Genomic DNA, 17,196 nt, shown 5'->3' with positions numbered 1-17,196 from the left:
ACAATGGGCTGCTCTCCGTTGGCCAGCTCACTGAATTCCTGTGGGTGGCTATCACTTGCATGCCCAGGATGCCTGTATATGGCTTCTCAAAGTGGTAGCTCTTTGCAGTCAGCTCTTTCAGGTTACACACTGTGGTAGGCAAAATAATGCCTAAGGATGTCCACCCAATCCTCAGAACCTATGACTATATCATGTTTCATGGCAAAAGGGAATGCAGATTGCAGGTGGAATTAAGGTTGCTAATATGCTGACCTTGAAATAAGGAGATTAGCTTGGATAATCTGGGTGAGCCCAATGCAATCATAAAAGTCTGAATGGGGAAGAAAGATGCAGAAAAGTCAAAACCAGAAAGATGGCATCATGAGAAAGATTTGACTGGTCATTGCTGCCTTTGAAGATGGAAGAGAATCATGAGCCAAAGAATGCTTGCAGCCTCTAGAAGCTAAAAAGGCAAGGAAATGGATTCTTCCCTAGAGCCTCCAGAAGGAACACAGCTTGCCTTAATTTTAGCTCAGTGAGACCCATTTTGGACTTCTAACCTCCAGAACTGGAAAATAATAAATTTGTGTTATTTTCAGCTACTTAGTTTGTGGTCATTTGTTACAGCAACAATAAATATACTAATACACACATATAACCTCCCAAACTTCCCAGGGGGCCCCTGCCTGGGTTTTCAAGCTGGTAGCTCTCCATACTCACTTCTTCTAGCTTGCACATGTAGCTATCTCCCAGAGGGCCTTGGGGTCCATGTCTGGATTTTCAAGGTGATAGGTCTCTGTGGTTGGCAATGTTGGATCACACAAGTGGCCCTCTCTAGGAGTGCCTGGATGCTCATGTCTCTGAGGTCAGGCCTTCCAGTTCACACAACATGGCCATCTCCAGAATTCCAGGGGACCTGGGGCATGACTGTTTCTGGAGTCTGAGCCCAGATGGATTATGACCATCTGTTCCCCTTTCCTTCCCAGAGAGTAAGAACTCAATACCAGCAGTAGGAACTCTTACTTGTAAACCCTCAAACACAAAGAGTCTAACTAACCATCTCTGATAACTGCTTTGGAGCTAGTCATTAATTGTCTGAAGAAAGATTATCCTCGGTGCTTCCAGTGGCCCCCGCTCTCCTTCGGAGGAAGGCTTCCTATAGTAGCACCAAGTTTCTTTACCTTTCAAGGGGCCACATCTACCTTACTAAATGTGGGAGTAGAACTAAGTGAAAGATGCCAGACGCAGAGTTCATATGGTAGTTACATTTATATAAAATTCTAGGAAATGCCAACTAATCCATAATGACAAAAAAGCAGACCAGTGGTTGCCTGGGGCTGTGGACAAAGGCAGGGATGGATTAAGAAGAAGCCCAAGGAATCTTTTGGGGTAATAGAAATTGCCAGTATCTTGATTGTGGCAGTTTCACCAGTGTGCCCACCTGTTAAAATTCATAAAATTATGCATTTAAATACATATAATGTATATAAATTAAACTTCAGTGACGTTTATCTTGATTTTTTGTTTTAAGGGATGAGGAGTACTATCCAAAGGAAAATCAAGAGACTAGTAAAACACAAACAAAAAGTTGTCCATTACACAGAGAAAATAGTCGAGGATGGTTTTTTTGTGGGTTTTATTTTTTCTCTCAAATGGAATATATACGGTGTTGCTAGTATACTTTCTGCCTAAGGTTTAAAATTTGGCTTTAATTTCTGTTATCATCTTTGATAGATAGGAGTGATATCCTGCCAGCCTTAAAAAAACAAAAACCTTAGAATAGAAAGATGGTTACTAAGGTAAACATTAATATTTATATGACATCAAGAGCCAACTTCACACTTGAGTGAAAGTCTAGAGACATTCCATTAGAATAAGGAAAAAAACTATGATATTTATTGCCAAATTTGCTGCACATTCTGGCAAAAAAAACACACAACATATCAAGGCTAAATAAGAGTTTTATTTTTAGCATGGAGAAGAAAACATCCCCCCTCCTGTCCTCCTGTCCTTCTGTTTGTAGATGATATTACTGTAGACTTAAAAAACCCAAGAGAGAATCAGCGGAAAACTCTTAGAGCTAGAAAGAGTTCAATAGGTACTAGGTTACAAAGGTATAAAAAATCAATCGCTTTCCTATATACACAACTGACTTGAAAAAGAAAAAAAAATCAATAACAACAACAACAAAAAATGTCAAATAGAAGCTGAAAGATAAACAATGAACTGGGCAAAACATTTTCTACAAATATGAAAAAAATGTATTCTTGATCTATAAATTGCTCATACAAATCAATAAGCTAAAATTTCCACAGAGAAAGGACATGAACAACCATTTCACGGACAGGAAATACAAATGGCCAATAAAGAGATCAAACACATGTTCAAAGTTACGAGACTTTTAAAATACTAATTATAGTAAAGTTACATAGATTTCAGGTGTGCAATTCTGTAATACATCATCTATATCTCCCATTGTGTGTTCACCACCCAGAGTCAGTTCTCTTTCCATCAACAAACACTGGATCTCCTTTACCCTCATCATCTATCATCCCCTTACCCCCTTACCCTCTGATAACCACTAAACTATTGTCTATATCTATGCGTTTGTGTTTCTTCATTTGTTTGTTGCCCCAATAAACTTTAATTTAAAAACATACTAATTATAACAACAGATGTTTACCATTTTATCTTGTCAATCTAGAAAATGTTATTAAATTTTTTATGGCCAATGCTGGCCATGTTTAATGGGTATTCATTCTCAAATACTGCAAAGGATGGTATGAATTGATACAATCATGTGAACCATAATATAAATTGGATACAGTATTTCAGGAAAGCAATTTACTTGGGACATGGGCTCTGGAGCCAGGCTACCCATGAGCTTTGGGACTTGGTACATTTTACTTATCCTTTCTGTGCCTTTGTTCCTCATCCATAAAATACTGCTAATTGGTCCCTGTCTATTACCATTTCTATGAGGATGAATTGTGTTATATATCTAAAGTACTAGTGTGATGGATGGTACATGTAAAATGAGTCTCAACAATTAATATAATGGCACCACATTGTTTTAATTATTATAGCTCTGTCTTATTTTTAAAATATTGAAGAAAACATCTTTCTCATTTCTATTCCTTTAAAAAATTAGCTCATTTTACCACTATTTTTGCACCAAAAATGTTGGAGTGATCCCTGATTCATTGCCTTCCCTCATTCCCCACCTCCAATCCATCAGTACCAAATCCGGATTTTTTTTAATGTAATTCAGATCATGTCACTCTCCTGCTTAAAATCTTTCATTGACTTCCTTCCACTTGGATTAGTGGAGCGTCTGGTACCTTCCTTACCTCTCTGTGTCACCTATTCTACCTCCTCCTCCTTGCTCATTACATCTGGGCCTCCTGGCTATCTTTCTGTGGCTCCGTCTTTCTGCAGAATTTTCACATCTGCTGGTCCTTCAACCTGTCACAGTGCCCTCTGTGCTCTTGGTACCTGTGATGCCTCACGTTTTAAGTCTGTACAGAGGCCACATCCTAGCTAAAGGACCCCTTTGCCCAGCTATTTCCTATCAAAATACCCTATTGATTTTCTTCAGAGTATTATACTTATAAGAAATGACCTTGTTTGTTTACTTGTTATCAGTCTCCCCTGCTGCCCTCCCTGTTTGTCTGTGAGCCCCTGCAGTCCTCTAACTCCCACAGACTCAGCCCTCAGAATCGACTCTGCAGGTGGTATGCTATTCTGAGATACAATGTAGCAGCAAACTTATCAAGAAATTACATTGTCTTATTTCTCTACAAGGCAGTCTCATCAAGGAATGAAAGGTAATTTTTAATCTACTCCTCCCCCTCCTGGAAATTCAAGCTTAAAAACAAAGAAACCAGAAATTGCCAAGTCCCAAAGACAACCCCTAAACTGTTCTGCTTTTTTGTTTTGTTTATGACCCTCCCCCCCGCCCCCCATGCAGCTGGAGATGCATCAAGAGGGAACAAAAGATAATTCTGTCTCCCCGCCAGAAGGGTAGACCTTTGCTTCCTCGAGCCACATAATTGCATGTGAACATCTATTATGTTTTTCTATGTGAGTCTAAGGACTACAAACTAGAGAAGTTTCTAAGCACAGAACAATCTCTATGCAGGTCTCTGCCTGCTGACCGTCTCGGCCATGCCAGGGAATTAGGCTGGATTGTCTCCAAAGGGAAGGAAACGGAAGACAATTAGATGGGCGTTATTTTTCCTTTTTCCTTTTTTCTTGAGGTATGATTTACACCCTGTACATTTCCCTCTTTTTGGCATACAATTCTATGACTTTTGTCAAATACTGTTGTGTACTCAGCACAACAGAGCACAGCGTAGAACAGTTCCGTTAGCCCCCAAAGTCATCCCGTCTCTCTACTCCCAGCAACGGGCAACTCCTGCTCCATTTTCTGTCCCTAGATTTTTGCCTTTTCCATGATATCATTGAAGGGGGACAATATAGTATAAAGTCATTTGAGTCTGACTTCTTTTACTTAGCATTACGCTTTGGAAGTCCTTTCCACGTCGTATGTATATCAGTAGTTCATACCTTTAGATTAGTGAGTGGTATTCTATGGTAAGAAAGTGCTTACCTGTGTTGTTTTCAGGTTTTAAACATTATGAATAAAGCTGCTATCAACACTTGCTTTCAGACGTTTGGGTGCATATAAATTTTTATTTCCCTTGGGCAAATACTTAGGAATAGAATTGTTGAGTCACAGTATAAGTGTACATTTCACCTTAGAAGAAACTGCCGAAGTAGTTTCCGAAGTGGCTGAGCCATTTTGCGTTGCCACCAGGAGCTGAGTGTACTGTACTGAGGGTTGAATTGAGGAGGACCCAATCCCCAGGTGTGTTTGACATCTGAATGATGGGTACCTTAGCACGCCCTCTAACAGACAGTCTCTGAAGGGTGCAGGATATGGACAGGTGACATGTTGATGTCTTGGAAGTCTAGGTGAAGGACGCTATAATTGACTTTGGAATCCACTGCCCTAAGAATTAGGCCAGTCCCTCCCATCTTCCTAGAGCCATAAGTACTACAGTTCTTGTTTGATCTGAGGAGAAAGAAGGAATTCTGGGAAATGTCTTTGGAGTGACCTTTGTAGATGGAGCTGAGCTGGATATGATTTACAGAAATAAAGAAATATATTGCTTCTCCCAAATGTCTTAGAATAGTATATTGAGCTCCCAGTTTAAGCCAATCGTTACACTTAGCACTTTATGTACATTGTTTTTCGATCTTTAAAACAACCCAACAAATTAAGTATATGCATCACTTAGGTATCCAGTTTAGGTGTCAAAATTGAAGCAAAAGATAATGACTCTGATCATGTTAATACTCTGTTTAAATCCACTGGCAGCTCTCTGTTTCACATCCCACCACTTCTCCACTCTCCTCTACGGCTCCATCCAGACTCACCTCCATGCACCTCTCTGCTGTTCCCTGCCCTGGGCGCCTGAGCAGGCATTCCCTCTGCCTGAGAGGCTTTCCCTGCTTCCTCCTCTTTTACGTCCCTACTTACTTTTATGACCTCCTTCTTGTGACCTCTCCATTGAAGCTTCCCTGACTCATTGAAAAGACTGAATGCTTTCCTCCCTTGTCTCTCGCCTGGAGTTTGTACACCCGACTCCTCAACTGATAGTCTGAGCTTTGAGGGGTTCCTTTCTCTGTGCCTGCCACAGAGCCTGGAGATACAGTAGATAGAGTAGCTGTTTTTAGAGCAAGAAGAGGGAAGGAAGAGAGGGAGCAAGGGAAGAAAGGAGGAAGATGGTTACTTTTACAGCCTAGTACTATAGAGAGGAATGGTAGGTTGGGCTCAAAACTATGAACCAGCTTAACCTCGCTTATAAAACAATTTCATCATCAGTTTTAAAATGCATAAATGCATAAATGCATCAATTTTAAAATGCATAAATGCATAAATGCATAAATGAATGCATAAATGCATTATGAATACAAAATTTCATAGACCCATCAAATCTCAGACCAGAAGAAACCGTAGAGGTCATCAAAACGAGTTTCCTTGTTTTTCTGTTTTTAATGTCACCTTACCTGCAGATCTGCTTTCACTCTGTTGTGGGATTTTCTCTTCATTTCCTTTGATACCAAGATCTGTTTATTACCTGAATCCTTGCTTTTCTGTTATTTCATTTTGATTGTATATCATCCATTCTGATCTCTGCCACTTCTTTTCAAATATTACTTTGACCCCCCTTCTCTCACTCCTGGTGATTTTATCTAGCTGTGTTAAAGAAACAATACTGTCCATAAAAAACACTCATTTCTAATGCCATGCATTTTGGAATAGTTTTTCCTAAACAAATAGTTGTACTGTCTTTTTATGTATGTATTTTGCGTATAGTCTGATAAATGGAATTTTGTACAAAGGGTGGGGAAGACAGCAAAATACAATTATAATTATAAATGTAATCCAAGTCAGGGCATTGGTATTACCATATCTTCAAGAAAGGTCTTGAGGTTTGGTTTTCATTTGAGCAGCACAACTATTTGCATACCATTCCTATCTAAAAACTACCATACCCTGAAATACCAATCAGTTACCAATTTAAAATCCTTATCCTTAGCGTCTAATTTGAAAATATTAGGTTGGTGCAAAAGTAATTGCAGTTTTTGCCATTCTTTTTAACCTTGTAGAGCGCAATTACTTTTGCACCAACCTAATATATCAGCATTTTTCACTCTGCTTCAGTCTTTGCATAAAAATTCCTTCTTCCACAAGTTAAACTGTAATACACAAAGAACCCTCCAAGTTTGTGTGGCTTTAGGAAAGGGGGCCCACCTAGCCCAGGGAGGGAGGAGGAAGACGCTGGCCACACAGGAGATAGATTTCACAGCACATCTTTTTGTTCCTGTGGAAAGCGGGGTGTTCTAAGCACTCATGGGCCCCTCAGACTAAATTTGCATTTGTGAAATGAGTGACAAATGGAAGGAGTTAATATATTTTCATTTATGTCTTTTATTATCTTACATAAATCATAATTTGAAAGAAAATGGTAAGACAGTAAGGTTGTTTGGTGTGTTAAATTTCTGTGACAACACCATGTGATGAAAAGTAATTCCTTTTTCATATTGTTTTGATTTCTAATCTTTCTGAAATGATATTTATTGAAAATAGCTGAATTAGCAGACAAACAGCATCTGCAAGCATTTTGCTTTGAAAAACTGAAGCCTGTGCCTCTGTCAGTTTATCAAATAGCTTACATTTATTAAGTGCTGGGCAAAATATTGTCCTCAGGCCCAAGAATATAGAAATCTCACAGCAAGCATTAGACAGGATAAATAGAACTGGGAATAAACCAAACCCCAAGTAAATATAATGTCTAATCGTTTTAGGATTGCGCAAGCACAATGGTATTTGAAAAAAAATGAATCCTAATCCACTTCTTGCCAACCTTTTCAGGCTCAAAATTTAGCCACCCACACCCCTTTCCCATCCCTTCCCCCCCAATGGACTGCTGTTCTCCAAACTTACATTACAGAGTCCTGAGCAGCTCCACTTCCTCAAGCTTCTGTGTACTTGCAGATGCCTTCCCTCATCCTGGCGTACTTTTTTGCATCTCCAGTGTCACTTCCTCTGGGAAGCCTTCCCTGGTCTTCACCTCAGGCAGGTTAGGTGCCTTGTCCTCTGGGTTTCCACAGCACCTTCCATATACATCTCAGTTTTGCCACTTGTCTTGAATTGCCAGGCAATTATCTATTAATGTCTGTCTCCCCAAATAGAGTTCGTTCATTGATTTATTCATTCAACATACCGTAGTGCTAGGAGAACAAACGCCAGTCTGGGTACTTCCTGCCCTGAGGTAGCTCACAGGAACTGTAGAGGAGACAGATTAGCACCCCAACAACCACAATCCTGTGTGAAAAGTGACTTAACAGAGATACACATGGGACATGATGGCACTGTTCAGGAGGGGCCCTGGCCTGCCTCAGGGGTTGGGAGGTGTCAGAAAAGCTTCATGGATGAGGCTCAAAGGATGAGTCATGGTCGGTCAGCTAGGCAATGAGGGGACTGATGGTGCAGGCAGAGGAAATGGGCGTGCAAAAGTGCTGTGAGAAGAGGAACAGGGACCGACAAACAGTAATACATCTGTATGCCGGAGAGCAGAGTTTGTATGTATAATAGCAGCAAGGAAAGAGTTTTGGGCAGGGTAGGGAAGTCCTGATGTGCCCTACTGAGGAACATAGCCTTGAATATGTGTCATGGATACTTGTTTTGAAGGGATGTAAAGTTTTGTGAGCAGCAAAGTTTGGTGACCATTTTGGAAAGATTATTCTAGGAATGAGATGGGGGCAGAGTGGAAGGAAGTGAGTCTAGAGGCAGAGTCTCTCTCCTTTAGAGGAAACAAGCTAAAGAAATGACAGTGGAAGAGCAGGGGAAAAAACGATTCTGGAGATATTTATTCCAGATGGAGAACAGATAGAAGAGGTTCATGGAGGAGAAGGAGTTCAACTCTGGGAATGGTGACTGCCAAGTGTCAAAGAAACATCAGGAAGAGAAGCCCAGTAGACAGCTGGACATTGGGAGCTGGAGACCTGCAGAGACGTTTGGGCTGGAGGGAGAGATATGGGAGTCATCTGTGCACAGCTCCAAGCTGAAGGTGAGATTTCCTAGGGAAAAAAATATGTCACATGTAAAGAGAAGAGGGCTGATGCTGGAACCCTGGGGAACATTTGGTAAGAGCAGATGGAAAAAAAGAGATCCTGAGATGAAGGTACCAAGGAGGCAGAGAGCCTGGAGGAACACCCAGCGAGATGAATGTCCCAGAAGGGAAGTAAAGGGTGTCCAAAGTTGTAGTGTGGGGTGGATTACGTCATACCTGAGAGGTCCCTAGTACCTTTGGCAACCAGGTGCTCAGAAGAGATTTTGGCCAAAGCAGTTCCATGCAGAAGTTCCATACTGTAGATGGTAAAGGAGGAAATAGGAGAGGGGGATTATTATAAGAACAAGGGATTAGCAAGTGGGTGCTGCTCTGCTTAGAAGCTTGATTGTGAAGGGAAAATGGATGAACGAGTACAGTGCTGAGAACTTCCATGAGGGCATGGAGCGCCTAGCACAGTATGTGGCCCACAAAAGGCACTCAGGTATGCATTGATTGAGTAACAGCTGGAAGGATTTAATTGCTGAATAACTGAGTAAGAGCCAGGGAAGACTTAATGTGTTCTGAAGTATTTAATTACCTTATGAAGTTATTTATCTTCAGAAGAGATGGTGTAGAGAACAAACCAGAGAAGAGAGAAGCAGAAGGCCTGGAAGGATGGTGGGAGCACTCACGCTGTAAGCCATGGGGAGAGGAAAGTGAGGGTGAGACCCCTGTGCAGAGAACAGGGATGAGTGCTTCAGATAGAAGGCAGCTTTCAAGGTGGAGCTACCTGCTGAGGAAGAGGGCATAGGGGTACACATAACATCACCTGGCAATCCAATACACAAGAGAGCCAGTGATGATGAGAAATACCATTGTAATCGAACGTTGATTGTTCAGGGAAAGTGGCAAATCCATCTCACTGTCCTTTCAATCCTGTCAGTGACCTAGGTATGAAAATAACACAAGTCAATGCTCTGGAGCAGAGACACCTTTTTTCTGTCCTAAACAACACAAGATAATCAAGAAAGTGAAGTAACATTTGGAGTAGCATAAATGTAAAGAGGTGAGAAAGTAGGACATAGTGCCTGGGAGAGACAGGCAAGCATGGCTGACTTTGTGCAAATGGACCTGTATGTGAACAGTTTTCATAGCAAACCTGGAATAATACCCTCCCCCACAGAGTTGCTGTGAGAATTACAGGTGAATTAAAGTATCAGGGGTGAGCTGTTATTATGACCCAGTTGCCACAAAGGCCTTTGCAGGTATTATGTACCTCTCTAGCTTGCACCCCTTAGTTTTGTCCCTCTGTTCTCTTACCTCTTCTGCTTGGATTGTTTTTCTTATTAAAAGATATAATGTGTGCAGAGTGTCTGACATAACACATGGAATATGGGCATGTGTCAATAAATGTTAATTGCTAACCCTGTTCCTCACCCCTTACCCCTCTCTCCCCCATTCTCTTCCTACTGCACATCTATGGCCTGCCCGTGAACCCAGGGATGTCTCTCCATTGCCATAAGCTTTCAGGAATGATGACTCCTGAGCCTGATTTGCAGCTTTTTGATCCTGGGCAAGTCATAACTTGGGGGCCTAATCATAAAACTGATAAAGCTTAGGTTGTGAAATCAACAGCTGAACCAGCAACATCTCCACTGCCCATTTTGCAAACCCCCTACAAGGCATGGTGGTGTCAGGTAAGATATCTCCAATCAATGCAGCTGAGAGACCGTTAGAAAACGTTGACTCAGACATCAAATCTGGGTTATTTATTCAGTTCTTGGAGGACTAGTCTTTTATACATGACCTTTGAGTCTACCCAGCAGACAGAAACCCAGGAATGTGGGCAACAGTGAGAGGGAGGGGCAAGTGGCGAGAGGGGAAGGTGACTGGACTAGATTTCAGGGACTCCAGCATCTGCCACTAACCCACCAGCAAGTCCAGTGCGCTTTGGCTCCTGCAGTTTCATATCTGTAAACGGTATGTGGTCATTTCTGTTCCACCACAGGGCGGCTCAAGTGTGTGTTCATGGCCTTCCTCCCCACGCTGCCCGCAACAAATGGAAATGGCACTGTTAACCCTGACCTTGCTCCTAGCTTCTGAAGCCCAAATTCCACTTATCTGAGGTCTGCGGGCTGAGTGACAGCCAGCGGGGACCCTCCGGCGGCCATCCTGCAAAGGGCAGCGCCCGGGCCTTGGGGGAGGAGCAGCCGGGCAGGTTCGCGGGCACCGAGGGCGGCCCGGCTCGGAGCCCTGCGGCTCTTGCCGGCGGGAGGGAGAGCAGGCTGTAGGCGGCTCCTTCCTGTGCGAACTTTTCTGTCCTCTTCCTCCTCCCGCCCTGCCGCCCGGCTTCTCGGGGCCGGTGTCCAGCCTCCCAGCCCTCCGCCCGGCCGCCGCGGGAGCCGATGGCCGAGGCGGGCGGGAGCCCCGCGGAGTCCCCGGGGGGGCCAGTCGGGCAGGTGGCGGCCGCAGTCCCTGAGCCCCCGCCGCCGGCCGTGCGCAGGCTGCCCGGGGACCCGAGTCCCCGCGGCCGCTCCCAGAGCGACCTGTCGTCGTGCTCGAGCAGGGGTCGCCCACTCCGGGTCCACATCTCCGGCTCAGGTAAGGGCGGTTCGGGGTGCAGGGGGGCGGCGGCGGCCACTCGGCCGGCCCGGGGCGTCCTCGGACTGGGCCCGCAGGCTGGCGGAGGGACGGGCGCGGCGGGGGCAGGGGGGGCTGACGTCCCCACCGCCGCGCCCGGGCTGCGGGCGGCTGGCTCCCGCGCCGGAGATGCTGTAAGCCCTCGGCCGGGGCGCGGGGGCGGCGGTGCAGCCCTCGGCGTGGGACGGCGGTGCAGCCCTCCGCGTGGGACGGCGGTGCAGCCCTCCGCGTGGGCCGGCGGTGCAGCCCTCGGCCGGGGCGCGGGGCCGGCGGTGCAGCCCTCCGCGTGGGCCGGCGGTGCAGCCCTCCGCGTGGGCCGGCGGTGCAGCCCTCCGCGTGGGACGGCGGTGCAGCCCTCGGCGTGGGACGGCGGTGCAGCCCTCCGCGTGGGACGGCGCTCCCGGCGCCCTGAGGCTGGGCCGCCGGGAAGGGGAACCTTCTCGGGGGCGACTGTGGCCCCTCGGAAGGGTGCGGTCCTCTCGGGGGCTGGGCCAAGGCAGGTCGTGGAAACCCTCCCAGCCGCTCGTGCTGCTGAAATCAAGCGTTCTGGGAGGGCTTGCTGGTCAGAGGACGGGGGTAAGGGCTCTCCCCCCCGTGAAAGCCCACGCAGGTGCCCAGAGTTTCGGGGCTGTCCGTTCAGCCGGCCCTTCACTGTTACTGGCTGAAGCCTGGAGCAGCACCTCCGCGCTGCCCCGGCCGCGGGCCTGGCTGCCCCTCTGCTCGCGGTGCCCGGCCGCCCCCGGCCACTCTGCACCCCGACGGCTTGGCCGGGGCTGCCAGCGCTGTGCTACGTAACGTGGACCAAATCACTTAACCCTGCCTCTCTTATCTCGAAGGAATGATTAACTAATCATGTTCAAATGCTATGTTACAAGGCGTCGTCCTAAGAACTGTTGAGCTGTTTTTAAAAGTCCACCAGGTTTGTTAAGTTTCCACACATTGTTTTCTTATTTGCAGTCTAGGGAGGATGCAGGTGAGCTGGAAGTTGGAAATAAAACTAACATGAAAAGTACCGGTAGGAGAGCAAGGCCCTTGCGACGGAGTGCATGGGTATCCTACCCTCTGCCATTACCTCTCCGGCTCTGTGCTCTGTGCGAGGCCTTTTAGCTCTAGCTCAACCTCCCTTCCACCTGAAGCCAAGTTTCCCAATCAGAAAAGACATCGTGTGTCTGACTGAACCCTAGCTGGCTACTCTTGTTTTCCATCCTAGCCCTCTGTTTTCTTATTCTTTTGATATTGTTTTTGCCAGACAATGTGTATACTTAGAAAACATCAAAGAAATGATTTTGCAGACCACATTGGGTAAAGCAGGTCAGAATTGTTCGGTACAGATAGTGGGGATGTATAATAGGTCATGAGATTTGTGCAAAGATTCTGCCGAATTCATATCGTGAAAACCATTGAGTCGAATGTACTTTACCTCCTACTTTTTATGTCTTGACCAAACTGAACTCAACCTGTGGATAATCTCGATTTTTACGAAGATTAGCCGTTCAGATGACTCTAAACAGACCATTCGTGACAGTAGATAAAATAAGCATAAAAAGGGCAGTAAAAACGTTTTAAATGGGAGTATTCAAAATGTACAGCATGTGAACGAGGACCTTCCTTTTACAACACTATTCTAAGAAGTCCATGGCTTCTGTGTGCTCTTAAAGGATATTAAGAAGTGACAACTTTCAGCTGAGCTGTCCCCTATGCCTCAGGATGATGACCTACGTGTAAAAGAGTGAGCTTCTTTGATGTGACTATGTTCCATTTTCAGAGCTGAGCCTTTGATAGCTTTAAGAGCAGCCTAAACTTGACCAAGAGTTCCCTGCACTTCTTTGAATCAGAGAGAAAAAGAGGGAGCTGGTCCCTCAATGGCACACACGGAGTACTTCCCCTGTCTGCAGCCAGGCCGGATGGCTGGGCTGGGATAACGGAATTGTCTGATAGGCACATCCATAATTGAGAAGCAAGCCTCTTGTCACCTGTTTTCAAAGTCGCTTACACATAGAAGTTATTTGGAGAATTAAAATAAACAACAACAACAACCACAACAAAACAATTTATGGCTGGGTTCCACCCACAGGGATTATGACTTGGCATCAGGTACAGCCTGGCATTAGGTGATTCTAATGTGTAGCCAAGTTTGACAACCACTGTCCTGGGACATACCATGTTTCCCCGAAAATAAGACCTACTCCAAAAATAAGCCCCCATTAAGATGGTCAGCCAGACAGACGCATTTAGTACATTTTGACGATGTTCCAGAAGAAGATGACATGACTGTATTTGAATAAATGTAGATTGTTTACATGAAAAAATAAGACATCCCCTGAAAATATGCCCCAATGCGTCTTTTGGAGCAAAAATTAATATAAGACCCAATCTTATTTTTGAGGAAGCACAGTATATGCTGCCATTATATACTGTGATACTGTGGCCAGGGTTGGCCTGCGCAAGTGGAAGGTTGACGATTCAGCTTTAGTACCTTCTCACAGAGTACCCTATTGGTACTCTGTCCTGCTACTACCACCTCCCAAGGGGCTTTTCTCACTCCCTTTCTCCATTCCAGCTAGTTGTCAATACATTCTTCCTAAGGTTAATTTCTCATAATGAGTTAACGACCAGGTCTGAGTCCTTGGGAGAGTGTTGAAGGGGAAAGGGACATCACATTTTGCAATGTGTGTGGCTGGGAGGGAGGGAAGGAGGGAAAGGAAGAGAAGACTGGAAGGTATTCTCCATGGACTGTCAAAGACTTTCACTTCAAAACAGCTGTCCACTCCCAGCTACCCCCATCTGTCACCCCACCGCCCACCCTGGCTTCCACTCCACCCTTCTCCCATGAAAGAATAATAAAAACTTGAAACTCTGGCCTCGAGAATCTTGCCAAGTATGGCAATAAGAGTCATTTCAATGTGAAACGTATTTTTTGAAGACCTGTTCTACGCGGGCACTGTGTCAGTGGATGCTGTGGGGCTAGCACAAGAGAGTCCACTTTCCCTGTCTCTGCTTTATTACTTGATTTTTGCCAAGAAAAGCATCCCAGACTTCAGTGACTTTTATTTAACTTGTGATGTGAGCAGTTATTTTTTCACATGGTAAAAATGCATGTGTGTTGTCAGCAAAATGTTGTTTTGTATTTTAAAATCCATTCAAAAAATGTGAAGAAAACCAAATATTTTTTATGTAAGTGCATTTTAAAATGTAATTCAAGCAGCATTGCAATTGATGTTATAAGTCCTTTTATTGAGCTTATAAAAACAGTTGTTGTTTTGCTTTGTAAAAACGCAGATTGATTTTGCTTTATGGTTTTTGAACTCACAGTTCCGGAACTCAACAAAAGTTCTGGATTTTTAAAATCTATTATTTCTTTGTAACTATGGAGATATTTTATCTTGAAAAAAAAAAATCCTGAAACAAGCTTTTCATGGTTAATGGACAGGTGTTCTCTTAATTTTCAGACCAATTTTTTTCTACATTTGAGACTCTGATATATTCAGTGTGTTCTGATGTGCTCTTCTGATAAGCCCGATATTCAGTGAATACTGAAGCTTAGGACACAACCCAGGGCATATTGCTGTTGTATGCTTTCAGCAAGTAATGACTGTGGACCTACTGCGTGCCAGGTGCTCTGCTGGACCTCTCTGGCCTTAGGGAGGGCCAAGAGGTGTTTGCTGTCTTCAAGCGATGACTCAATCTAGCATGTTGAGCTGCACAGAGCAGAGAATCACTCCAGCCACCTCCAAAAAGGGAGGTGTGAGTGAATGGATCACTTTATCAGCTCGATGTATAGATATTTGGTATCCTGATTCATCTCTCCAGCATCCCTTTGCCCTGGCATATAGGGGAATATAAAACTGCTAATCCAGTCAGCTTTTTCTTCTGTCTTTTCATCCCTGGTGTGTTCAGCGATGAGGGGTGAGAGACCTTGCACACCTGGATGTTCTGACATGCCTTACCCGTGGCCTAGCCACTGCCACGAGGTGTAGCTGTCCAAGACCAGCTCTGCAATTGATGGTCACCTGTCCCATTGGGGGAAGTCCTTGCTTGTCCACACCTTGCCGGTGCTCCCAGAGAGCCTCTCACTGACCTCCAAGGTTATAATTCTTGGAGTCGATGCTTGCACGGTCAGCCATTGGTTCCGAAGCATAATGCTGTGCCAGGGTGGCTGGGTCCCAAGTGGCCCCAGTCAAGGCTGGGCTGCAGCTGCCCTGGACCAGGAACAATGGATGCCTGCTCACTTCCCATTTGCTTAACTCAGTGTGGTTTGTTACCAAACAAAGACCATCTGGCTGTAAGTTTACTTTCTATCTCTGCCTATTCACAGAAGAGCAAAGCCACCCTGTCAGGGGAAGGCGGGGCAGCCCTGGAAGTGCAAAGGGTGCTGGGCAGAATGGAGAAGGAGGGCTCAAATCCAGCCTGTGTCCAGCCCTGGTCAAGTGGCACACCCTTGTGTGGACATGCGTGCCCTCTCCCTCCCCCAAGCAGGGAACCTTTTTCTTTGCCCAAAGGCCATGGGCTTCTATCCAACTAGGAGCTGACCATTGATCAGGCTGCATCCTGGAAGGGGTGCCTTTTATCTAATTCTTACAAAGGTACCCATGTAAGCTGATGGTGGTCCTGTACCTGAGGTTGGCACATTTTAAAATTCATCTTCACCTGATACCCTGTAGCAGAGGCTGAAACACTAAAAAGCATCACCTGTTAAATAAGGGTGTATGTGTGAAGTCACGTGTCACTGTGTCTGTAGCTGCAACTAGGAAGTTGTGAGGAACTGAGGCAACCCTAGAGACCAGCTCCTTTTTCTGTCTAGCACTTTCTCAAGGATGGCGCTGTCTCACCTGACCCCGAGTTTCTCTCTGCCTCTTTGCTGACCAGCCTTCTTAGTGGCTAATCTGAACAGATTCTCCCTCACAGCTGCTTTCTCATCCATCTACTTATAAACGCTTATCATGGCTTCTACCTATGCTACCCATCCTTACCTTTGCTTCCTCTTACTGTGTTTCCCCAAAGATAAGACCAAGTCTTATATTCATTTTTGCTCCAAAAGACACATTAAGACTTATATTCAGGGGCTGTCATCCTGAAAAATCATGCTAAGGCTTATTTTCCGGTTAGGTCTTATTTTCGGGGAAACACGGTAGCTCTTGTTCCTGTATTTACCAGGAAAAATTTCTTTGTATTTCTTAATTCAAATTCCCTAGAAAAGGTCTGCTGTTTGAAGCCACCTTTTTATAGCAGGCCATAGGTCAGAGGTCACCACGAAGCCTATGGATTGTCTGTCCTTGATCTGATGACAACAACCCGAACTCAGACCAGTTGTGTGATGGAGAGTGACGTCATCGCACAGTGCCAATAAGGCCACTCAGAAAGGACGGAGCCAGGGCAGTTTTCATTCATTCATTCATTTGTTCAACTGGTATTTGTTGAAGGGAGGGCTGCTATGTGCCAGTCACTCTTCTAAGCACTCGGTGTACAGAGGTAAGAGGATGTGATTCTGCAATTTCGGGTAAGATTGAAAATACTAAAGGTGGGGCAGGCCAGAGACAGCAGCATGTCTAGTGATCTAAGCCAGTGTTATTTATTATGATTGGGCTAAAAAAAAAGAATGACTGATGATGACGACGATTCTTGTTCTTGGTTTTAGAGGGTGCACGAATTGCTAATTATGTCTGAAATTGGCAAGCTCTAGTTTGCCTCAGTAGTTCAGTGGTAACTCTGAGACTGATGGCAAAGCTGTGGATTTATTTTGAGCTCCAGCTACTGCAGGAAGTACAGTAGGTGAGGGAGCATATCTTGATTTTCTTTCCTTCATTCATTCAACCAACAAACAACTAATGGGCTAAACACACAGGCTGCAAACTCATCCCTAAGAAACTCACAATCTAGTGGGTGTAAGACAGGCAAATAGACTGACAACTGCAATGCAATAAAGTATGAACTATGACTCATGCTGTATCCTGGG

The 17,196-nt window shown here is 44.9% G+C and overlaps 1 protein-coding gene across 2 annotated transcripts in view; it reads left to right on the top strand.

Moving 5' to 3' along the window:
* Nucleotides 1–11,008: 11,008 nt before the first annotated feature.
* PHACTR2 (phosphatase and actin regulator 2) overlaps nt 11,009–17,196 on the top strand; it is a gene marked incomplete at both ends in the record, with an annotated part of 238,228 nt that continues 232,040 nt past the window's right edge. For both annotated transcript variants that reach the window (XM_081035577.1, XM_081035573.1), the window contains one exon: nt 11,009–11,204. In XM_081035577.1, coding sequence (XP_080891703.1) covers nt 11,009–11,204 — 196 coding nt within the window. The remainder of the gene's footprint in view (nt 11,205–17,196) is intronic.

This window comes from Rhinolophus hipposideros (assembly GCF_964194185.1).
Source record: "Rhinolophus hipposideros genome assembly, chromosome: 3".
Classification (NCBI taxonomy): domain Eukaryota; kingdom Metazoa; phylum Chordata; class Mammalia; order Chiroptera; family Rhinolophidae; genus Rhinolophus; species Rhinolophus hipposideros.
This window is presented reverse-complemented; position numbering and strand designations above follow the sequence as displayed.